General features: G+C 44.9%; 1 protein-coding gene across 4 annotated transcripts in view; it reads right to left on the bottom strand.

Moving 5' to 3' along the window:
* Nucleotides 1–25315, bottom strand: part of LOC135396682 (lactosylceramide 4-alpha-galactosyltransferase-like) — an 88894-nt gene that overhangs the window by 2424 nt on the left and 61155 nt on the right. Inside the window, exon 4 of one of the 4 annotated variants that reach the window (XM_064627783.1) lies at nt 1656–18368. The exons of the other annotated variants lie outside the window; for them this stretch is intronic. Within the exon in view, the coding sequence (XP_064483853.1) occupies nt 17515–18368 (854 nt within the window). The 3' untranslated portion in view covers nt 1656–17514. Of the gene's footprint in view, nt 1–1655; nt 18369–25315 lie in introns of those variants that run through there. 4 annotated transcript variants of the gene reach the window in all.

Genomic DNA, 25315 nt, shown 5'->3' with positions numbered 1-25315 from the left:
GGGTCAAAACTTCTGACATTCTTTCATCGTGTTCTTGCACGGTATGACCACTGACGATTATAATTGCGGGCCCTTCCTCGCCTATCACAATCACAAACTTTGACGCCTACACATCTTGCGGCAAGCACTTCATATTCCCCGCTGCAGCAAAAAAGCGAAAATTCACTTATCTAGTTTTTTCAGGCTGTGGCGATGTCAACGTAAGACGTATCGAATGACTTCGAAGGCTGCAGCAAAGTGCTGAACGGTGCTGTCGCTCTCGTCGTTGCGGCGTCCATACTATACCAGCGTTACTCCCCAAGTCATCGGTGAAAATTCCATCCCCCACCTGACACCATGTAGCACACAAGGAAAGTAGGTGCTAGACGTACGAATGGAGGTAGACAGCCTGACACACAGGCACGTTTGAACTCCTTTACAAAAAGAGACAACTAACGAAAAGGCGTTGGGTGACTTGACAAAGGGCAAAGGAGAATCTCGTTTTACGAAGCGCTCCGTTTGGGAAGCTGAGATCAGCGCTGTCCTCTGTAAATGTAAAAAATTACATTTTTTGTAATTAGTTACCTGTAACTAAGTTACTTCCCAAGACAGCTTTTGTCCCAAGCTGTACGAGCACGATACTCTCGAACGAAGGCTACACCGTGTTTTCATTTTTCAAGTACTCGAAGTCTGCGTGCAGGTATTGACGTTGTAGTTAATATTTTTAGTTTGTCGCATTGTTACGTTTACTGTTACTATGTCGTATACATGTACGCTGGTTCTAATGGAAATATCTAGCGCGACATCTTTGGGTATATTTTTCAAACGAAACGCCAACAGAAGTTCGCTCTTGCCGTGTGTCACCGGCACGAACTTCTTTCTCGAAGGTGCTCTTTGAAGCTGTAAAGGACCCCTAATTGAAAGGAGTTCAAACGTGCCCGTGTGTCATGGGTACGAAGAAGTGGCCTTCATTATCGAAGTACAAGAGTATATCTAGCTGCCTTTAGGGGGGGGGGGGAGGACCTGGCACAAAGTGCCGCACGATACGATACGGTACGATACGGTACGATACTGTTCGGTTCAGAACTTCACCTCAACAGAAATTCACCGCAATGCACGCTCTGAACCAGCCATTGCCACGAATGATAGGGTTATCGCTTCTGATTCGAAAGTGGGAGGGGATGTACGCCTTTTTGTGTCGAATTGGATATATGGTAATTGACACAAAAAGGCGTATGCCTCCCTGTCTCTTCGAATCGGAAACGGTAAAACTACTCGTAGCAAAGTTTGGCAACCACATCCTATGCGATGAAGTTCTGTTTTTAGAGTGCACTGCACTGAACGCGGAATAAACGTGTAAAAGCAGACGACGCGAGGAAGCTATCCACACTACGGCAGTCCATCGTTTCTCCGTAGCGAGCCGACACCGTTCGATCTCGAAGCGCATGGGGTCATGGGGTAAAATATAGCGTGCGGCGATGAATCACCCCAATCCTCATCATCAACACAATTTGTTGTCGTTGTTGTTAATATAAATAATCGTTGCATCACCTCACATCACGAAACAATAACTTTATTTGAATGATGATGAGTGGCGAGTTTCATCGCCTGGGGGAAACTCTACCCGATTGATTGCAGTAGCATGGAGAAGTGGAATAATGAGACATGAGACACGGTGAACTTGACAAAGACAATGCAAATTTATCAGCTAAACACAACGAGGCTAAACTGCATGCACATCGGTGCGTGAACATGTTTCGAAAACGACGTAGGAGCAGCGCTCGTTTATTCGTCAGCTGAAGTGCATCGCCTCTATTGTCCTGTTAGGATGGCACACGAAGCGGTGCGTCTGTAACCGCACTGAGGGTAGGCACTCAGAGGTGCGTTCGCGCAGGTACCGGTCGTGCTCAACACGAAACGCGTGCCTAGCGCACACAGGTCACTTGTGTACATGGTAGAAGCAGAACTGTGCCACGTAACAGCGCCACAGGCGCAGGATATCGTTCAGTCTTCTGACTTTGTAAAGTATCCAAAACAGGGGAACGTCACCCATTTTCAACAGATCGGGGGGAGGACATTATCATTTGGAATGATGGTTCGCTAGGAGCTGTTATGCGGTGAAGGTCTGTATTAAAGGAGCATGGAAGGCACTTAGAACATATACTTTTTTAGTGCGTCACGTGAGCATATTAGCTTGAGGAAGTATCGCGCAAAATATTTCCGTTGGGAACTGCGAATTTACCGAGAAAATAGCTTTGGAAGAGAGAGCGCAGCGGGCTCGCCCAGCCGCCCCTCGCGCCTCGTGACGTCAAGTGGCAGATGACTCTTAATTTGGCCACCGAGAATCACCTGCTAGCGATAGCGACCAGTCGAGACGCGGGAGGGAGGGGTGAAGTGCAACTGCAAAAAGAAAGAAAGACAAAAGAAGGCGCTCGCCTCAGTATTGGCGAAGCACATGACGTTGCAGGCTGGCAGCCGCGAGGAGAGCGGGGTTTCTGACCCGCGAGATTGAAAGCTATCTTGCTTTTCAGGATTACGCGCTGCACTCGTAGTTTTTGTGCCAATGTGTGTCCCAGGCCTTGTAATCCTAATTTCTGGTTATCATGACATATTTGTTCTGGAGGCTTCCGTGCTCCTTAAGAGTGTAAGACAATATTGTGAACGGCATTCGAGGTGTTATGGCCGAAGCAACAAATACTTAGTAACCAAGCAAGATTTGAACTAGATACATCGTATAGCCTGTGGTACAAGTAGGAAATACTAGTTTCTGGAAAATTTAGAAATACCCCATTGTCCTCATTACTTCGTACACCTTAGGGCAGTTCGTCCTCGCAAGCACATCGTACGCTGCACCTGATCCCACAATCACCTTTGTGTTTTTGCTCAGATTGTTCCAGAAGTGCACCGCGTAGCTGTTCCTTGTTACCTGTAGCACCTCCTCCGTCCTCGAAAGGTTAAAGAACATTTCCCACATCGGGAACGGAACCGCAAAGAATGCACTGCTCGATAACACTGTGATATTACCGCACGTCAAAGAAGCGTCTGTTACGTTCCAGGCACCTGGACAACGTTTCTGCAACATCCTGTTCAGTAGACCCGGACCGTTGTAGTCCCAGTCGTAAGGCTGGTACGTCTCCGCAAAGTTATGTACGGCGTCAGCAAGAAACGGTTGCTCTCTGTCCAAGACCAGCACGGCGCTCCCCATTCCTGCTGCGTGCTCTTTGCCCAGCGTATTTCTTAGGCCTGACATTGGACTCTTCACAATGACGTCCGTGTCCGCGTAGATACCCCCGTAACGCCAGAGCATGAAGAATCTTAATGCGTCGCTGAGGTGGCTTACGGCAAACGGGCTTTGTTGCCTTTGCGGGGACCTGTACCAGTACTCAAGTGGAGTGCCAGCCAAGACTTGTTCGACATTGACGAATTTGATTTTGATGTTGGATATTTGCCGTAAAAGATTGAAATAGGTACAACTGTTCGACGGTGGTGCGGTAACAAAAAATCGAACGGTGAACGTAGGATGGTGCAGTGAAGCCGACTCGATGGCGCAGGCCTGACGTGCGTTGAGGCTGTCGTGACCAGCAGTTTCGATGAACATGAAGAAACCACTGCCAGTACCTTCATCCAAACCTATATAAAATAAAGAAAGAGAATAATATTAATAATTGGGAGTAGATTTGTAGACGTAAGGGGAGCCCATCCAGATTTGTGTGGCTATGTGCACGTGCAGCAGTGTAGAACTGCGCATAATTTCGTCAACCTGGGATTCCTAAAAGCACGTGCGCCGGAAATCTCCGATACACGATGCTGGAAGCAATGTTCACCTCCCTCACATTGCCACCGTCCTCGGCCGGTACGGCGGTACACCGCGATACGGCGGTACAGGAATTCAAGTGTGCAATGTTCTGAACGTTCCCGGTTGCGCATTAAAGGGACTATGACTTCTGGAAACGCGTGTATGAGACCGACACGGGAATCTTCGGCACCGTTTCACAATCCATTTGGCCAAGTTTCGCTTCCGAAAACAACTTACATATTCAATAAACCAGTTTCAAAGATTCGCTTTCCCCCTGCAGCTGAGGATGCCCCAGCGATACTTACATCATCATTATAATTTAAGCCAGGCTAAACGTGCGCGCCGATGCTGTTCTTCTTGGCGGCGGCGGCGTTGGGCACATTTCTGCCGGCTGCGGCGGCGTCAGCACAGATCGGCGGCGTGATTACTACTGCCGCGCTTTTCGAAAATGACATTTTTTGTTGTTTTTGCAAAATATCCGATATATCTGTGAGCCTGATAAAGTTGTCGGTTTTAGTTTATTTTCTCTGTAGGTGCTAAACTACTCATAAATGATAGAATGCTTCGAGAGTGCCGAGTAGGTATCATGCATCCAGAAAGAAAAATCCGAGACTGAGAGCGAGAAAGAAGCACGAACAAGACCTCTTGTTTGTGCGCGTCGTGTTGGTGTTGACATACGTTTCATCATGGGAGGTAAGTAACTTCAACATGAATACTGTAGAGACTGAACCGGCACGTTTGACATGTATTGCCATCGGAGTGGAAGACCAGCCACACAGACTGGTTCCCTCTAACGTTTCACACGGCCTAAACTAGGGCTACGTAGGTGCCAACTCTAGAGCAATATGATCTCTAGATTAAAGGAACTCTTACCAGAAACTGTGGGAGCTCCTTCGTACTTACAGTCGATAAAGCACCCAACAAGGACTCTCAATTAGAAAATGCATTAAAACCCCACGGTTTCTCTAAACTCGAATTTTAAACATTCGACTTCATCCGAGTGCAGCACGCCTAGCGTCAAACCGAGAAAACATACCTTTATATAGAATATCCACCCCGGCTCACCATCAAGATGACGTCAACACGAGGGCCACTGGCAACACCCACAACTGGCTCAAACGCGCCACGTGGCCACGCAATACCTGTCAATTTCCTTCATGAAATGGCATTTATATGTTAAAATGTTTTTGTTACAGAGCCTCAAAAAGAAAAATATACCCTGCATTTATCACCTGCAATAGCTTCTATGATTTTCTTTTCAATCTGTGCACGGCGTTCCATATGATTCTGTATCCGGTCAGCTGTAATGGGTACCGTATGCCGAGCTTGCGAACTGCGAACTTATGTGATTCCCGGCTCATCCTGCCGTTTTCGGGTCATCGCATTTGGTGTTGGAGTTGTTCGCCATACTCTGAACGTTTCACCTATCATTGCGGTGCACTGTTCTTGATTTGCTGCGAAGCAACGAACCGCAAGGGCAGTCACTCGCCTCAGCGAAATTTTGTCTGCTGCATCTCAAAGGAGCATCGGGACCTGATGATACCTTCACCCCTTCACCTAAACCTTCAACTAAAGAAACCAAGTGTGCTCTCGTGTGGTCCTGGCGAAAAAGTAGTTTCAACAATGTTAGTGCATTTATTTTTCAGTTCCAAGTCTACGCACTGAAAACCATGCACGTGCAGTCGATCATTCCCATAGCTGTTGTGTAACGCGGATGCTTTCGTACGTATCCCACAGAACTCACCGCTTTTTCAACCCAGGTATATTTATGAGATCCTCTCTGATGGCCTCTTACTAGGCTATGCCGCTCCGAAGCATTGAGATGACGAAGCGTCGTGGTGGCTGCACCTCTGCTTTCGAAAGATGAAACAGGCATTCCACACTGTGCTTACTGGCTTTGTATAGAGTCTGGCTAATCCGACAGACTTGGACTGCCTTTTTCAAGAAAGTTTGAAATGTAAGTATGTGTATATTGGTTTCACATATCCACCACATATTGAGTGTGTGTATGATTGTACTTTATATGCTACAGCATATCAGCGTACATTATTATTCAACACCTAGTGTGGCAAACTCGACATGAGTCACACAATGCCAACAACTGTTTCTGCCTTTCATTCAATTGCTTATTTTTATCATATGTTTTTGTCTATATCTCAATTTACCAACCAACAAAGTATATTATTTTAGTATGATCGTCTGATTTTTAACTAGTCACAGTTTTACCATGGTTTTGGTGCACTATAACCGGAGTTGCTTATGCGCCATTACATTGAATCATCATCATCATCTTGAACTGCCACTATTCAATTGAAGTGCCAGGTTTCAGTTGGATACAATGATATGGCGAGATATATTTTTTGCTTTCATCCTGGAATTGCTCATTTCAGAAGAATAGTCACCGTGAAGTTTGTTTTCATTTTCGGAAACATTAAGTGGACTAAAACCAAACACTTTGCTTTCAGAGCATCCCTTATGCACCCGCATGTCAATTCTAATCTGTGTTATACAAGAATGACGGACCACTCAACAGCGATGAACATCTGAAAGCGAAAGAGCTGGAATGAAGATGCGTTAATCTGTGTGAAAGGTGCTTTGTATGTGTCTGAGTCGAGGGCATAGGTCTCAAGCTAGTTCCTGTCTTCCGAAGAGGTGACAACTATGCTCCTTCTATCTACTAACCAGCTCCACTTTTTAGGGTTCCCTGGAAACTAATGGAGCACATCATGTACTACCACGTTGTCAACCAAGTTGAGTCTGTCAATTTCTTATTTTAAATTCCAGCATTGCTTTAGAAAAGGGTATTCAGGAAAAACTAATGTAGCGGAATTCGTTCACAGCATTTTGAACTGTCTTGATTTCTCGGTCCACGTAGATGTAGTATTTTTTTATTTTGTAAGGGCTTCTGACACTGATTTATGCTCGCGTGTTGGCCAAACTAGCCTAATTAACCTTTGATCCTGCTACCATTAACTGGATACGCAGTTTCTCAACTAACCGCAACCGTAGCGACAACTCGTGAGGAAAACCTATCATATCGCCACAATGCAGCATTTGTCTATTACAATCACATCACATTTTAATCTAGTCAAAAGCCATGACTTTTGGTGATCGGTCTTGTATAATTACACGCCCCTCCATTATGTAACACCACGCTGGGTTCTTCAACCTATGACAGATAAATAAATATATTGCCAAGTAAATTGTTTACAAGGCTCGTTATTCCATTTCACCACAGTACCACAAGCAATTGTTAGAGTAGTGGCCCAGAGTATGAAGCTCGCCACTAATCATCATTCAAACAAAGTTCATAATCTAAAATCCTTTACTGAGAACACCGGCTTAGCACAACTATTAAGAACAAAGAGAGTAAACGTTTCGTTGCCTATCCAGGTAGCATAATCGCTACTACAGAGAACAATCAAAAACAACATCAAAGGTGGTCAAATCGGTGGTGTGCATTCCTTTCATCCAAGGTGTTTCATATGCCATTTGGAGAGCACTGTGCCCATTAAGACTGTGCATATAAAGTTGAGCGCATAGAATGTGATGCAGCCTACATTGGCGAGATATAGACAAAAGATGTGGGACGAGACTAAAAGGACACACAAGGGACGTTGCCACGGCTACGAGTGCTACTCGAACCAGGACCGAATTAGCTACCATTGCTGGCCTAAGGGACATATATTTAATTTTGATGGTGCAGTACCCTTTGCACATGACTAGCGATGGGGCCCTAGAAAATTCTTAGAGTCCTGCTTTATCAGGTGTGATGCCTCAGCCTCTAATACAAACCGTGCCCCCCTATCGGATATGTATGATGCCCTCTTAGATAGGCTGATGTGCTCGTCTTTGGCCTGTGTTGTACTGATGACGCCACCCGGATAGGCGGCAAAACGTTTACGATCGGTTTTTAATCGGTATGTTGAATGGTGTTTGCACTATAGGACGTTACATTATGAGGTCGTTACCCGGCTTTTGCAATATATTTTCAAATAAAGTTGTTGTTTTACAAAGCTCAATACATTGCAGAAATCATTCTTATTGCCTATTTTTAAGGGGATACCAATGTTGCAGTCACATGAAGCACTGAAGGGCCGATTTGAAAAAATTAAGGCAATCTGATTTATGTTCTTGCCGACATGGCACAGCGTATGCACCAGGTAGCACCATTTCAGAAGCCTGAGAATATTCAAAGCAATTAGTGTGCTAGCATTAGATATGGGGTACAGCATTACATATTTGCTTTTGCTAGGGCAACTAAGAAGGGTGGATAGAAAGGCAGCTACAACCTCTCTCTATAAAAGGCACTCAGATTCATTAGCAATTTCCTGCAAAAGAGCTAAGGCATTCCTATAGATTATTAGAACATGGGCACCTGGTTATAAATAACAAGAATTCATCCACTAGAGGTCAGTGTTTCACACACCCTGCTTTCCATCTAAACTATTAAAAGGTGTGACCCCCATACCTGCGCAAAATTCCTGGAGAGTCTTCACTGGACACTGTTGCTGTCCCTCTCATAAGGTGCTCTCTATGAACTTGACTCACAGTTTTGGAAGCACTGGAGCTAACTTCAGCATGTTTTCCCAACATGAATGGTAACTGCTATGAGGAGTGTTGTACTTACTGAAAGCGATATGAAATGCTGTGCCTTGACAGGCAATGTTGATATCCTTCTTAAGACCGTAGAGAGATGTTCCTTGCTAACTTTATTCCAAACCGCACTATCAGACGCAAGCCCACTTGCCACCAAGCCAATGAGTTGTGCCTCACAGTCACAGTCAATCAAGGGAATCTATCACTGAGGCTCAGATAAGCTGTTTTCCATCGGGATCTGATCCAGGACTGAGACATGAGTAGCCCCGTGAAAGCACCAGGGTTTCTTCGAATTTTTGTTGTGCCAGCTTTATTTTCCTCCCCCTCCTTTTTTTATGTACTAGCTGATTACTTTAGCCGTGTACTGCTTTGGAGATTGAAGATGTGGAGATGATGTAAGAGGTGGAACCAGGCTTTAGGCACAGTGAGGCAAAGTGTGACTACATATCTTCTGAGAATGTTTATGTATCATTCACACAAAGAGAGGATAGGTATTACAATAGATGTTACATCTTTTTCCGGTTTTGATATTTATTTATTCGTGAATATACCTCAAAGGCCCTTGTGGGCATTACATGTGGGGGGACATCAACATGGGTCACTTAACAAATACACAAGTTACAAGGAACATGCATATTTGAAAGACAGACTGTTTTTTCGTTTGTTTATCAGTCTTGCTCAAGAAATTGTTCACTGTAGCAATGGTACACAATGTCACGAAAAGAGCGCTCATCTCTCGTTCCGCAAGACTCATTAAAAAGGACTAGTGTTGTATTTCAACACAACATATTGAACTCATGAACGATGCATTATCCTGAGAGCTATAAACCATCCTAAATACAGATGCTGAATTATTTTACATGCGATAGGTGAGCTGTGCGAAGAGGTACCTACAGTTAGGATCTTGGGTACTTGAAGCCTGTGTCAGTTTCTGTGGGGAAGGCTTGCCAGACCCTCTTCACTGCACAGGCTGGGATGACCATGCTCTTGTTTTTCCCAAGCTTGTGCCATACTCACCTTGCAAACTGGCGATACGCAGTGTATCTGTATCATCTACACAGATGTACATAAAATATAGTTTAGGCAAATAGGTAACCGGTTACAGTACAGTGTGTGTGCAGTGTCATTTCCACATGTACCTGAGAGCAACCGCAGTTTACCTGCCCACAACCCTGTATATTACTACACATGCTGTGTTCTTTTAGAAACCAACATTGTTTTAGATTTCACTGAATCGACAATCAAGAACACTTAATATCGCTAAAAACCTACGCTAAAACCCTATGCACAGGGCAAAACATGAAAAGGTGACTCAGGACACAGCTCACTGGCAATTGCAAAATTGCCTGTATTGCTTTTGTCTAGTTCAGAGTTGTGTATTGCATAGTCTTTTTATGTGCTGCGCCCTGTACTGGAGTTTTTAGCGACTTTAATGCAGGACCAAACCAGTTTTGAGCGCCCAAATTTTAACGTTGTTCGACAAGGACACATGTGACTTACTTGTGAATATAGTCGCTCATAGGTTCGCGCTGCCCACGAAGTTCAAAATATGCCACCTTCAGGACAGTCATATTGAAGCACAGAAGTTCGAAATCTTCGTGGGTTGTAATGCACTTACTGCAGTCATTCGGCAGTGTTTTCGAGCTCCTTGCAGCACAAGCATTCGATCTCCTTCGGCGTTATGACACACCAGCCGCACCGGCACCAGAAACAGCAAGTGCGCATTAAATATCAGGACACGAAATTTCAGAGAACCTTTACGATGTTCGATCACAGTGTGCGTTAAAAAGCTCATCGCTTACCTGTCTGTCGAAGACAGGCGACCGATATTCCGACCGATGTGTGACCGATGTTCGTAGAGCTCTAACTTCGTCTCTCATTCGCAGCATCGGCGACGTTTCGAAAGCAAGGTTCAGCACGCAGAATTTCCTTCTCGATCGCAGAAAGGACAAAAAAAGGTTCCGGTGCGACTAGTCTCCGCATTTCTTGCTTCGACGTCCATATTGAAGATCACTTTCCAGACGGATGCCGCCGCGCTCACAAACTCACTAACAACAGAACTTCCGGTCCAGGCGTCCAATGAAACGTGGACCTTTCGTCACCTGCTTTCGTCATGCACACGGAAATTGGAGGATGTCCACTACAAAGAGGCTAGATTTCTGCCCAGATTGCGGGAGTTGAGGAAGAAAAGCGAGGCGTTTGAGGAGGCGTTTCTCTCACAGACCGAAACCGCATGTCACATTTATCCCATTCTATTATTAACGTTCCTATCATCGTTTCCCAAAAAGTGGTCTAAATAAAGGGTATAATGCACAGGTAAGTAATGGGTTGATTCGAAGAGGTTTTAGAAGAGTTTTACGTAACGCAAAATGATACCTTGACACGTGACATTAAACACTGATTCACACACACACAAATACAAAATACCCCAAAGCAAAGAACAGCCGTCTATTAGCGTTACGCACCCCTGGAACCACAATATTCCTGAGGCAATAGTTGGCGCCAATCAGTTCTCAACTAATGCCATTATTTTATCCGTACTAAACCGTATTTTTTGATGACAGGAGAGATGTAGTCAACAAAAATTGCTTTCTTAATCGTGAGTGGATGCAGCGTTTAGCTTTGGTCATGATTCGCAACGGAGGACATCTTTTCATTGGGAGTACTAGCCGCAGAAATACAAATGAATAACGAAAGGAAGGTTAGGTAGCAAGCGAACTGGTTGTGACGATCCATGACTTGAAAACCCGAGACAATGTAGAGGACGATAACAGACAACGCAACACGGTCTCAAACTCAGCTGTCAGGTTTCTTCTACCATATTCCTCCATAAATGATGAGCCTCGCTCCAAGTGCTTGCGTCTGTTACAAACGGACAAAAGTGCTAGTTTTGTGGTCCTTCATGTAAATACTTTCGAAACTAAGAAACAGGAAGCTATCAGTAAACTTTTGACACCCTTTTCGGAAAACTGTTGGCTTTTTGAAGGAGCGAATATGCTCGGTTCTCATGATAGCGGCCTTCAGTTGCTATGCCAATCGATACAAGCTGCACCGTTTGATACTCTTTCTGCCAAATTTCTTATCAAAGATCACAATGATGAAAGAAGGAGGTCACTGAAGTGTTCCGGCCTCAGAACATCAATTGCCATCATGTTCAAAAGATCACAAGCCTGAGATGCCACTAAAAATCGTTTTCAACCAAGGCCGTACTTGGCAGAAACTGGTGTCTGCTTACATTCAACAATCATTGTCCACTCCCCATTGGAAAAATGTCTAATGATTCATCAGAATTTTTTTTATGGGTGATGGTCCCATCAAGACCCCTTGGTGGGTCCTGATCGAACTATATTGCTCCTTCAGGGCGTCCCGATGGAGTCCCCATCAGGACATCTTGATGGGCTCTTGATGGCCGTGAAGTGCAGATTTATATTAAAAGCTTTTTCCTTGTCTTTCAGAATTCGTCGTCAGCCGCATCAGAAGCACAGGTGCGTCTGCGCGCGAAATCGAAGCAAGGATGAAGCCTTTTCACCGGGTGCTGAGCGAGAAGCTGTGGTGTGCCCTGCGTAAGAATAAAACTTGCGGAGTGTGAGCAGTGCGTTTTGAAAATTCAGCTGATGATCCTCTAGTGGTGTTATAGTGGCGATAGGCGATTATAATAGCTATAATCGTGTTCACCTAGAGAACTGATGAAACACGACGAAGAAGGTTACAGTGCATGACGTGAGATGGCGCTTCTCTGCCGCTGTTCACAAACCCAACCAACCCAAAATGGCGAACCTTATTTTCGTTGGTTCTTGAGGATGTATACGACTATAATGGGACTTGTGGACCAACTAGACCTGATGGTCTACTGAACCTGATGGTCTACTGGACATGATGGCCTGCTGAACCTGATGGCCTACTGGACCTGATGGCCTACTGGACCTGATGGACCTCGTGGGTCCCATAAGACGTCAGGACCATTAGCCTGATGGTCCTTCAGAACTTTTTTCCAATAGGGAAGCGATTCTGATTTACTCTGCATTTCGTGGTCTACAGACGGGACGGGCTGACTGTATTTCCTTCCGTCGGAGGACTTATTTGCCTAAGAATATGTTTCACGCAAGAAGTTGTGTTTTATGAGGTATTCAATGTTGAGCACGTCGTAAATCTGAACTGTTAGCATTAACAACAACCATGCCTACAGAAACTCAACTGCGGCATATTCTGTAAGAGTATTCTGCACATCGTATTTATTTCTGATAACTGTTGTTTAACACATTTATTGTTCAACCAGGTCTCCAATACTATGCACTACACACAAACTAACGACACCAGCTCTCCTGCTTCATTGCCACCTTATACCATTGTGTTACATAAGCTTGAAGCCACCAGTTGAGGTTCCTGGAAAGGAGCAAAAAGCCCCAGTAGGCACGTAACATGCCCTATATTTTGCAATTAAAAACGAGAAGTAATTGGTACTTCTTCAAATAAACTGCTTTTTGGTCTTCTTTGTAAAAGAACTGTTTAATTTGCCACATGGACAGAGAGTTCTCAGCTGTGCAGGCTCCACCGAGGACGTGGACCCACTTGTATATGTGTCCAGGATGAGGGCACCAGGCTCAAACAGCTAAAATGTCGGCTCAAATAGTACGATACATAAGACCTAATAACTGAACATCTACATATACACATTATATGCTACACATGCATAATTTTTATGCATATGCAAACACAGGATGTATTCTATTTTACACTGTCACACAGCCCATTTTACAACTGTATTGGCACCAAAGTTACCAGCAAATAAGGGCTGAAGTAGCTGCACAGGCTTTACAGGATGCCCAGAGCAAGTTGAACTGGTTGAACACAGCAGTACAACACTGGTATGGTAATGATTGGTAAGGTTATTTTGGGTAATGTAAAACAAAGTGTAGAGTTGTAGCAGGAACAAAATCTCATGAGGACATAATGCACCAAACTTCTTTTTCTTTAGTTTCTCAGGTTTCTTTATTTTAAAGGTGAACTGCAGAGCACTTGCTGGAGTTGTTCTGGCATGTTACTCTGGTGAAAGACTTCAGCTGCCGTACACATGGGTCGCCCTGGTTTCAGAGAAGAAAATGAATAACACAGTATGCAACTCCAGTTCCGGTGAGTGTAAATGGATGTAATCCGCTGAGTAATGATTATAAGATAAGGAACAAGAGTCTGCAGCTCTTAAAAGCATCCTAGCTTATTTAGGTGTAAACAAGAAAATGTCCCCCTCAATGTTATATTTGTGCATGATGAAGCAAACTGAAATATATAAAAAAAAAAACTTGTGAACAATATACAGAGCCCGAATGGTAGGCAAGACAATGCTGCAAAGAGGAATCTGGAAGGAGGCTGCACAACATTTATCTGCTCTGAATAGTGGGTTGCAGTGATCACGCTGTCTCACCTCAGGGGTTTTAGGCTCCGCTGAGGAAGTTACCTGTAAACATGAAAGCAGATGAGTGAAGAGAAAAGAATGGATACATATGTTCAATATATTACATAAATATTCTGCTAAGGTATGGTTTCTAAGATCATGCTAAACGAAGTCTGTTTTTATCAACAGTGCACCACCTGAGGTTAGTGACTAGATTCGGTAACTTCTATTTTGTCTTTTTTTACTCTCTCTCTCTCCCTCTTGTGTGCCGTAAGCGGCCGCAAGGTTCCAAGTCACGCAGACGAGAATTAACCCATTTACGCAATCCTGAAATCTGTGATAGCATTTGGACCACACGGACTGAGATATCTTGGTTAGCCCCAATAACGAAAAGTACTCACACTTTTGCGGTGGATGTTTTAGGTGGATGTTCTTTCCCCGGTGTGGACATGTACTGTGATGGTGCAACATCTTTATTCAAACTTGAGCTCGTTATCCAGTACGTTGAAGAAATTCAGCGTAATCGCAATCATGCAAATGTTCGCTACAAACACGAGCAGTCGATGCACCGCACCGTCTTTCCATTCCGGCGGTCCGATTCCTTCGTGACATCAAAAGCTGTCCGTCTCGTCACTGGGAAGCATATGACATTGGATGTCCGGCGAATATTGACGTGAATTAGAGCAACCAACCATCCAACATCGTCTCGGCATGCTCCTGGCGGGCACACGACGTGTTACGATGACGTGTCGCGGACCTGGCCGTGGTCCCGTCAAGTTGCTCGCTGTATTTCCGCACGGCAGCTCGCCACGGCGCGGCGCCAGTTGTACTCCCCTCGCCGATTCGTTTAAATTCGCTCCCGAGAATACTCGTGGCGTGAGGAAGGTAAAACTTTTGGTTCTAGACTCAGAAAATTGTTTTCTTTCTGATGAAAACGAGAAAAAAATCATTTCACACTCCCTTTAAACCTAGCCCTGTTTTCTGCCTTCGCATTCTCACTTGCACAGTGGAGCGTAGAGCGCTCTCTCTGTCTCCCACTCAAGTCACGCGGCATGTCGTGGCAACGTGATGCACTGGCATTTCCGCGCTGGCCATTTCCACGCCGACAACGCGATACGGGGGAATGTGGAGGAAAACAATCACACAGCTACCCCAACGTCATGGCGAACGGAGCCTCTTTATTGGGCAATATTGGCAAGCGCTGTCTTCCTTCTATTCTTAGTAGTGCGAGGAGGAAAATAGGGGTGTTTCACCTGCGCTGTAGAGCCATAGCTCGGCATTTCGGGCCTGGAAGCTCACGATCACAATCATCTGATAAGGCGTGAGTTCGGGCCTTGCTATACGAGCTCAGGGTACTCACCGGATAGCATCGCACTTGTAAACAGAGCAGGTGTAATGTCATCTGATGAGTGCGCTAATATGCGGCATGATCGAGCTCACCGATACGCCACGTCGATCTTCACGTGGGTTTGTAGCAGGGCTCGAACGTGCGCCTTATAAGATGAGTGTGATCGTCAGTTTTTGAAGGCCCGGAATGCTGAGCTACTCGTATGTGTAGAACAAGGCGTTGTATGCCCTTGGTCTCTGGTGACACTTAAAGAAGGCCATGAAGAGATCCTCAAGACGTATGTAACCATCTTTAGTCCACTCTTGGATTCGAATACATTCACTATGCGCAGTATGAACCATAGTTAGGATGACGAAGATATAACTAAAATACAACGGCCAAAAATGCGACTGCTGCGAACTCCCTGGCGCGACTGTGAAACTAGATGTGACGTCAGAAGCAGGTGGCCTTCCCGCTTGGCAGTCTGTCTTGGCAGAGCCAACACAGGCAGCTTGGCAGTTCTTTGTCCCATTCAGAGGACTAGAGAGATGAGAGATAACTGCGGCTGTCGAAGAAAGCCTGCCCAAAGAGCTCGCTGAATCATCACTATCGGGTAGTTTCATTTATAATCGAATGATGCCTGCCGATCACATTTTTTATTTCTCTCGAAAAAAATATATGTTATCCCACCCACAAAGAGATGCAAAAGGTGCCTGACCGCAGGTCTCTGAGCTCTCACCTCAACAGAAATTCACCGCAATGCACGCTCTGAACCAGCCATTGCCACGAATGATAGGGTTATCGCTTCTGATTCGAAAGTGGGAGGGGATGTACGCCTTTTTGTGTCGAATTGGATATATGGTAATTGACACAAAAAGGCGTATGCCTCCCTGTCTCTTCGAATCGGAAACGGTAAAACTACTCGTAGCAAAGTTTGGCAACCACATCCTATGCGATGAAGTTCTGTTTTTAGAGTGCACTGCACTGAACGCGGAATAAACGTGTAAAAGCAGACGACGCGAGGAAGCTATCCACACTACGGCAGTCCATCGTTTCTCCGTAGCGAGCCGACACCGTTCGATCTCGAAGCGCATGGGGTCATGGGGTAAAATATAGCGTGCGGCGATGAATCACCCCAATCCTCATCATCAACACAATTTGTTGTCGTTGTTGTTAATATAAATAATCGTTGCATCACCTCACATCACGAAACAATAACTTTATTTGAATGATGATGAGTGGCGAGTTTCATCGCCTGGGGGAAACTCTACCCGATTGATTGCAGTAGCATGGAGAAGTGGAATAATGAGACATGAGACACGGTGAACTTGACAAAGACAATGCAAATTTATCAGCTAAACACAACGAGGCTAAACTGCATGCACATCGGTGCGTGAACATGTTTCGAAAACGACGTAGGAGCAGCGCTCGTTTATTCGTCAGCTGAAGTGCATCGCCTCTATTGTCCTGTTAGGATGGCACACGAAGCGGTGCGTCTGTAACCGCACTGAGGGTAGGCACTCAGAGGTGCGTTCGCGCAGGTACCGGTCGTGCTCAACACGAAACGCGTGCCTAGCGCACACAGGTCACTTGTGTACATGGTAGAAGCAGAACTGTGCCACGTAACAGCGCCACAGGCGCAGGATATCGTTCAGTCTTCTGACTTTGTAAAGTATTCAAAACAGGGGAACGTCACCCATTTTCAACAGATCGGGGGGAGGACATTATCATTTGGAATGATGGTTCGCTAGGAGCTGTTATGCGGTGAAGGTCTGTATTAAAGGAGCATGGAAGGCACTTAGAACATATACTTTTTTAGTGCGTCACGTGAGCATATTAGCTTGAGGAACTATCGCGCAAAATATTTCCGTTGGGAACTGCGAATTTACCGAGAAAATAGCTTTGGAAGAGAGAGCGCAGCGGGCTCGCCCAGCCGCCCCTCGCGCCTCGTGACGTCAAGTGGCAGATGACTCTTAATTTGGCCACCGAGAATCACCTGCTAGCGATAGCGACCAGTCGAGACGCGGGAGGGAGGGGTGAAGTGCAACTGCAAAAAGAAAGAAAGACAAAAGAAGGCGCTCGCCTCAGTATTGGCGAAGCACATGACGTTGCAGGCTGGCAGCCGCGAGGAGAGCGGGGTTTCTGATCCGCGAGATTGAAAGCTATCTTGCTTTTCAGGATTACGCGCTGCACTCGTAGTTTTTGTGCCAATGTGTGTCCCAGGCCTTGTAATCCTAATTTCTGGTTATCATGACATATTTGTTCTGGAGGCTTTCCGTGCTCCTTAAGAGTGTAAGACAATATTGTGAACGGCATTCGAGGTGTTATGGCCGAAGCAACAAATACTTAGTAACCAAGCAAGATTTGAACTAGATACATCGTATAGCCTGTGGTACAAGTAGGAAATACTAGTTTCTGGAAAATTTAGAAATACCCCATTGTCCTCATTACTTCGTACACCTTAGGGCAGTTCGTCCTCGCAAGCACATCGTACGCTGCACCTGATCCCACAATCACCTTTGTGTTTTTGCTCAGATTGTTCCAGAAGTGCACCGCGTAGCTGTTCCTTGTTACCTGTAGCACCTCCTCCGTCCTCGAAAGGTTAAAGAACATTTCCCACATCGGGAACGGAACCGCAAAGAATGCACTGCTCGATAACACTGTGATATTACCGCACGTCAAAGAAGCGTCTGTTACGTTCCAGGCACCTGGACAACGTTTCTGCAACATCCTGTTCAGTAGACCCGGACCGTTGTAGTCCCAGTCGTAAGGCTGGTACGTCTCCGCAAAGTTATGTACGGCGTCAGCAAGAAACGGTTGCTCTCTGTCCAAGACCAGCACGGCGCTCCCCATTCCTGCTGCGTGCTCTTTGCCCAGCGTATTTCTTAGGCCTGACATTGGACTCTTCACAATGACGTCCGTGTCCGCGTAGATACCCCCGTAACGCCAGAGCATGAAGAATCTTAATGCGTCGCTGAGGTGGCTTACGGCAAACGGGCTTTGTTGCCTTTGCGGGGACCTGTACCAGTACTCAAGTGGAGTGCCAGCCAAGACTTGTTCGACATTGACGAATTTGATTTTGATGTTGGATATTTGCCGTAAAAGATTGAAATAGGTACAACTGTTCGACGGTGGTGCGGTAACAAAAAATCGAACGGTGAACGTAGGATGGTGCAGTGAAGCCGACTCGATGGCGCAGGCCTGACGTGCGTTGAGGCTGTCGTGACCAGCAGTTTCGATGAACATGAAGAAACCACTGCCAGTACCTTCATCCAAACCTATATAAAATAAAGAAAGAGAATAATATTAATAATTGGGAGTAGATTTGTAGACGTAAGGGGAGCCCATCCAGATTTGTGTGGCTATGTGCACGTGCAGCAGTGTAGAACTGCGCATAATTTCGTCAACCTGGGATTCCTAAAAGCACGTGCGCCGGAAATCTCCGATACACGATGCTGGAAGCAATGTTCACCTCCCTCACATTGCCACCGTCCTCGGCCGGTACGGCGGTACACCGCGATACGGCGGTACAGGAATTCAAGTGTGCAATGTTCTGAACGTTCCCGGTTGCGCATTAAAGGGACTATGACTTCTGGAAACGCGTGTATGAGACCGACACGGGAATCTTCGGCACCGTTTCACAATCCATTTGGCCAAGTTTCGCTTCCGAAAACAACTTACATATTCAATAAACCAGTTTCAAAGATTCGCTTTCCCCCTGCAGCTGAGGATGCCCCAGCGATACTTACATCATCATTATAATTTAAGCCAGGCTAAACGTGCGCGCCGATGCTGTTCTTCTTGGCGGCGGCGGCGTTGGGCACATTTCTGCCGGCTGCGGCGGCGTCAGCACAGATCGGCGGCGTGATTACTACTGCCGCGCTTTTCGAAAATGACATTTTTTGTTGTTTTTGCAAAAATATCCGATATATCTGTGAGCCTGATAAAGTTGTCGGTTTTAGTTTATTTTCTCTGTAGGTGCTAAACTACTCATAAATGATAGAATGCTTCGAGAGTGCCGAGTAGGTATCATGCATCCAGAAAGAAAAATCCGAGACTGAGAGCGAGAAAGAAGCACGAACAAGACCTCTTGTTTGTGCGCGTCGTGTTGGTGTTGACATACGTTTCATCATGGGAGGTAAGTAACTTCAACATGAATACTGTAGAGACTGAACCGGCACGTTTGACATGTATTGCCATCGGAGTGGAAGACCAGCCACACAGACTGGTTCCCTCTAACGTTTCACACGGCCTAAACTAGGGCTACGTAGGTGCCAACTCTAGAGCAATATGATCTCTAGATTAAAGGAACTCTTACCAGAAACTGTGGGAGCTCCTTCGTACTTACAGTCGATAAAGCACCCAACAAGGACTCTCAATTAGAAAATGCATTAAAACCCCACGGTTTCTCTAAACTCGAATTTTAAACATTCGACTTCATCCGAGTGCAGCACGCCTAGCGTCAAACCGAGAAAACATACCTTTATATAGAATATCCACCCCGGCTCACCATCAAGATGACGTCAACACGAGGGCCACTGGCAACACCCACAACTGGCTCAAACGCGCCACGTGGCCACGCAATACCTGTCAATTTCCTTCATGAAATGGCATTTATATGTTAAAATGTTTTTGTTACAGAGCCTCAAAAAGAAAAATATACCCTGCATTTATCACCTGCAATAGCTTCTATGATTTTCTTTTCAATCTGTGCACGGCGTTCCATATGATTCTGTATCCGGTCAGCTGTAATGGGTACCGTATGCCGAGCTTGCGAACTGCGAACTTATGTGATTCCCGGCTCATCCTGCCGTTTTCGGGTCATCGCATTTGGTGTTGGAGTTGTTCGCCATACTCTGAACGTTTCACCTATCATTGCGGTGCACTGTTCTTGATTTGCTGCGAAGCAACGAACCGCAAGGGCAGTCACTCGCCTCAGCGAAATTTTGTCTGCTGCATCTCAAAGGAGCATCGGGACCTGATGATACCTTCACCCCTTCACCTAAACCTTCAACTAAAGAAACCAAGTGTGCTCTCGTGTGGTCCTGGCGAAAAAGTAGTTTCAACAATGTTAGTGCATTTATTTTTCAGTTCCAAGTCTACGCACTGAAAACCATGCACGTGCAGTCGATCATTCCCATAGCTGTTGTGTAACGCGGATGCTTTCGTACGTATCCCACAGAACTCACCGCTTTTTCAACCCAGGTATATTTATGAGATCCTCTCTGATGGCCTCTTACTAGGCTATGCCGCTCCGAAGCATTGAGATGACGAAGCGTCGTGGTGGCTGCACCTCTGCTTTCGAAAGATGAAACAGGCATTCCACACTGTGCTTACTGGCTTTGTATAGAGTCTGGCTAATCCGACAGACTTGGACTGCCTTTTTCAAGAAAGTTTGAAATGTAAGTATGTGTATATTGGTTTCACATATCCACCACATATTGAGTGTGTGTATGATTGTACTTTATATGCTACAGCATATCAGCGTACATTATTATTCAACACCTAGTGTGGCAAACTCGACATGAGTCACACAATGCCAACAACTGTTTCTGCCTTTCATTCAATTGCTTATTTTTATCATATGTTTTTGTCTATATCTCAATTTACCAACCAACAAAGTATATTATTTTAGTATGATCGTCTGATTTTTAACTAGTCACAGTTTTACCATGGTTTTGGTGCACTATAACCGGAGTTGCTTATGCGCCATTACATTGAATCATCATCATCATCTTGAACTGCCACTATTCAATTGAAGTGCCAGGTTTCAGTTGGATACAATGATATGGCGAGATATATTTTTTGCTTTCATCCTGGAATTGCTCATTTCAGAAGAATAGTCACCGTGAAGTTTGTTTTCATTTTCGGAAACATTAAGTGGACTAAAACCAAACACTTTGCTTTCAGAGCATCCCTTATGCACCCGCATGTCAATTCTAATCTGTGTTATACAAGAATGACGGACCACTCAACAGCGATGAACATCTGAAAGCGAAAGAGCTGGAATGAAGATGCGTTAATCTGTGTGAAAGGTGCTTTGTATGTGTCTGAGTCGAGGGCATAGGTCTCAAGCTAGTTCCTGTCTTCCGAAGAGGTGACAACTATGCTCCTTCTATCTACTAACCAGCTCCACTTTTTAGGGTTCCCTGGAAACTAATGGAGCACATCATGTACTACCACGTTGTCAACCAAGTTGAGTCTGTCAATTTCTTATTTTAAATTCCAGCATTGCTTTAGAAAAGGGTATTCAGGAAAAACTAATGTAGCGGAATTCGTTCACAGCATTTTGAACTGTCTTGATTTCTCGGTCCACGTAGATGTAGTATTTTTTTATTTTGTAAGGGCTTCTGACACTGATTTATGCTCGCGTGTTGGCCAAACTAGCCTAATTAACCTTTGATCCTGCTACCATTAACTGGATACGCAGTTTCTCAACTAACCGCAACCGTAGCGACAACTCGTGAGGAAAACCTATCATATCGCCACAATGCAGCATTTGTCTATTACAATCACATCACATTTTAATCTAGTCAAAAGCCATGACTTTTGGTGATCGGTCTTGTATAATTACACGCCCCTCCATTATGTAACACCACGCTGGGTTCTTCAACCTATGACAGATAAATAAATATATTGCCAAGTAAATTGTTTACAAGGCTCGTTATTCCATTTCACCACAGTACCACAAGCAATTGTTAGAGTAGTGGCCCAGAGTATGAAGCTCGCCACTAATCATCATTCAAACAAAGTTCATAATCTAAAATCCTTTACTGAGAACACCGGCTTAGCACAACTATTAAGAACAAAGAGAGTAAACGTTTCGTTGCCTATCCAGGTAGCATAATCGCTACTACAGAGAACAATCAAAAACAACATCAAAGGTGGTCAAATCGGTGGTGTGCATTCCTTTCATCCAAGGTGTTTCATATGCCATTTGGAGAGCACTGTGCCCATTAAGACTGTGCATATAAAGTTGAGCGCATAGAATGTGATGCAGCCTACATTGGCGAGATATAGACAAAAGATGTGGGACGAGACTAAAAGGACACACAAGGGACGTTGCCACGGCTACGAGTGCTACTCGAACCAGGACCGAATTAGCTACCATTGCTGGCCTAAGGGACATATATTTAATTTTGATGGTGCAGTACCCTTTGCACATGACTAGCGATGGGGCCCTAGAAAATTCTTAGAGTCCTGCTTTATCAGGTGTGATGCCTCAGCCTCTAATACAAACCGTGCCCCCCTATCGGATATGTATGATGCCCTCTTAGATAGGCTGATGTGCTCGTCTTTGGCCTGTGTTGTACTGATGACGCCACCCGGATAGGCGGCAAAACGTTTACGATCGGTTTTTAATCGGTATGTTGAATGGTGTTTGCACTATAGGACGTTACATTATGAGGTCGTTACCCGGCTTTTGCAATATATTTTCAAATAAAGTTGTTGTTTTACAAAGCTCAATACATTGCAGAAATCATTCTTATTGCCTATTTTTAAGGGGATACCAATGTTGCAGTCACATGAAGCACTGAAGGGCCGATTTGAAAAAATTAAGGCAATCTGATTTATGTTCTTGCCGACATGGCACAGCGTATGCACCAGGTAGCACCATTTCAGAAGCCTGAGAATATTCAAAGCAATTAGTGTGCTAGCATTAGATATGGGGTACAGCATTACATATTTGCTTTTGCTAGGGCAACTAAGAAGGGTGGATAGAAAGGCAGCTACAACCTCTCTCTATAAAAGGCACTCAGATTCATTAGCAATTTCCTGCAAAAGAGCTAAGGCATTCCTATAGATTATTAGAACATGGGCACCTGGTTATAAATAACAAGAATTCATCCACTAGAGGTCAGTGTTTCACACACCCTGCTTTCCATCTAAACTATTAAAAGGTGTGACCCCCATACCTGCGCAAAATTCCTGGAGAGTCTTCACTGGACACTGTTGCTGTCCCTCTCATAAGGTGCTCTCTATGAACTTGACTCACAGTTTTGGAAGCACTGGAGCTAACTTCAGCATGTTTTCCCAACATGAATGGTAACTGCTATGAGGAGTGTTGTACTTACTGAAAGCGATATGAAATGCTGTGCCTTGACAGGCAATGTTGATATCCTTCTTAAGACCGTAGAGAGATGTTCCTTGCTAACTTTATTCCAAACCGCACTATCAGACGCAAGCCCACTTGCCACCAAGCCAATGAGTTGTGCCTCACAGTCACAGTCAATCAAGGGAATCTATCACTGAGGCTCAGATAAGCTGTTTTCCATCGGGATCTGATCCAGGACTGAGACATGAGTAGCCCCGTGAAAGCACCAGGGTTTCTTCGAATTTTTGTTGTGCCAGCTTTATTTTCCTCCCCCTCCTTTTTTTATGTACTAGCTGATTACTTTAGCCGTGTACTGCTTTGGAGATTGAAGATGTGGAGATGATGTAAGAGGTGGAACCAGGCTTTAGGCACAGTGAGGCAAAGTGTGACTACATATCTTCTGAGAATGTTTATGTATCATTCACACAAAGAGAGGATAGGTATTACAATAGATGTTACATCTTTTTCCGGTTTTGATATTTATTTATTCGTGAATATACCTCAAAGGCCCTTGTGGGCATTACATGTGGGGGGACATCAACATGGGTCACTTAACAAATACACAAGTTACAAGGAACATGCATATTTGAAAGACAGACTGTTTTTTCGTTTGTTTATCAGTCTTGCTCAAGAAATTGTTCACTGTAGCAATGGTACACAATGTCACGAAAAGAGCGCTCATCTCTCGTTCCGCAAGACTCATTAAAAAGGACTAGTGTTGTATTTCAACACAACATATTGAACTCATGAACGATGCATTATCCTGAGAGCTATAAACCATCCTAAATACAGATGCTGAATTATTTTACATGCGATAGGTGAGCTGTGCGAAGAGGTACCTACAGTTAGGATCTTGGGTACTTGAAGCCTGTGTCAGTTTCTGTGGGGAAGGCTTGCCAGACCCTCTTCACTGCACAGGCTGGGATGACCATGCTCTTGTTTTTCCCAAGCTTGTGCCATACTCACCTTGCAAACTGGCGATACGCAGTGTATCTGTATCATCTACACAGATGTACATAAAATATAGTTTAGGCAAATAGGTAACCGGTTACAGTACAGTGTGTGTGCAGTGTCATTTCCACATGTACCTGAGAGCAACCGCAGTTTACCTGCCCACAACCCTGTATATTACTACACATGCTGTGTTCTTTTAGAAACCAACATTGTTTTAGATTTCACTGAATCGACAATCAAGAACACTTAATATCGCTAAAAACCTACGCTAAAACCCTATGCACAGGGCAAAACATGAAAAGGTGACTCAGGACACAGCTCACTGGCAATTGCAAAATTGCCTGTATTGCTTTTGTCTAGTTCAGAGTTGTGTATTGCATAGTCTTTTTATGTGCTGCGCCCTGTACTGGAGTTTTTAGCGACTTTAATGCAGGACCAAACCAGTTTTGAGCGCCCAAATTTTAACGTTGTTCGACAAGGACACATGTGACTTACTTGTGAATATAGTCGCTCATAGGTTCGCGCTGCCCACGAAGTTCAAAATATGCCACCTTCAGGACAGTCATATTGAAGCACAGAAGTTCGAAATCTTCGTGGGTTGTAATGCACTTACTGCAGTCATTCGGCAGTGTTTTCGAGCTCCTTGCAGCACAAGCATTCGATCTCCTTCGGCGTTATGACACACCAGCCGCACCGGCACCAGAAACAGCAAGTGCGCATTAAATATCAGGACACGAAATTTCAGAGAACCTTTACGATGTTCGATCACAGTGTGCGTTAAAAAGCTCATCGCTTACCTGTCTGTCGAAGACAGGCGACCGATATTCCGACCGATGTGTGACCGATGTTCGTAGAGCTCTAACTTCGTCTCTCATTCGCAGCATCGGCGACGTTTCGAAAGCAAGGTTCAGCACGCAGAATTTCCTTCTCGATCGCAGAAAGGACAAAAAAAGGTTCCGGTGCGACTAGTCTCCGCATTTCTTGCTTCGACGTCCATATTGAAGATCACTTTCCAGACGGATGCCGCCGCGCTCACAAACTCACTAACAACAGAACTTCCGGTCCAGGCGTCCAATGAAACGTGGACCTTTCGTCACCTGCTTTCGTCATGCACACGGAAATTGGAGGATGTCCACTACAAAGAGGCTAGATTTCTGCCCAGATTGCGGGAGTTGA

This window comes from Ornithodoros turicata, chromosome 6, assembly GCF_037126465.1.
Source record: "Ornithodoros turicata isolate Travis chromosome 6, ASM3712646v1, whole genome shotgun sequence".
NCBI lineage: Eukaryota > Metazoa > Arthropoda > Arachnida > Ixodida > Argasidae > Ornithodoros > Ornithodoros turicata.
The sequence above is the reverse complement of the archived record's forward strand: the minus strand, read 5'-3'. Positions and strand labels throughout refer to the sequence as shown.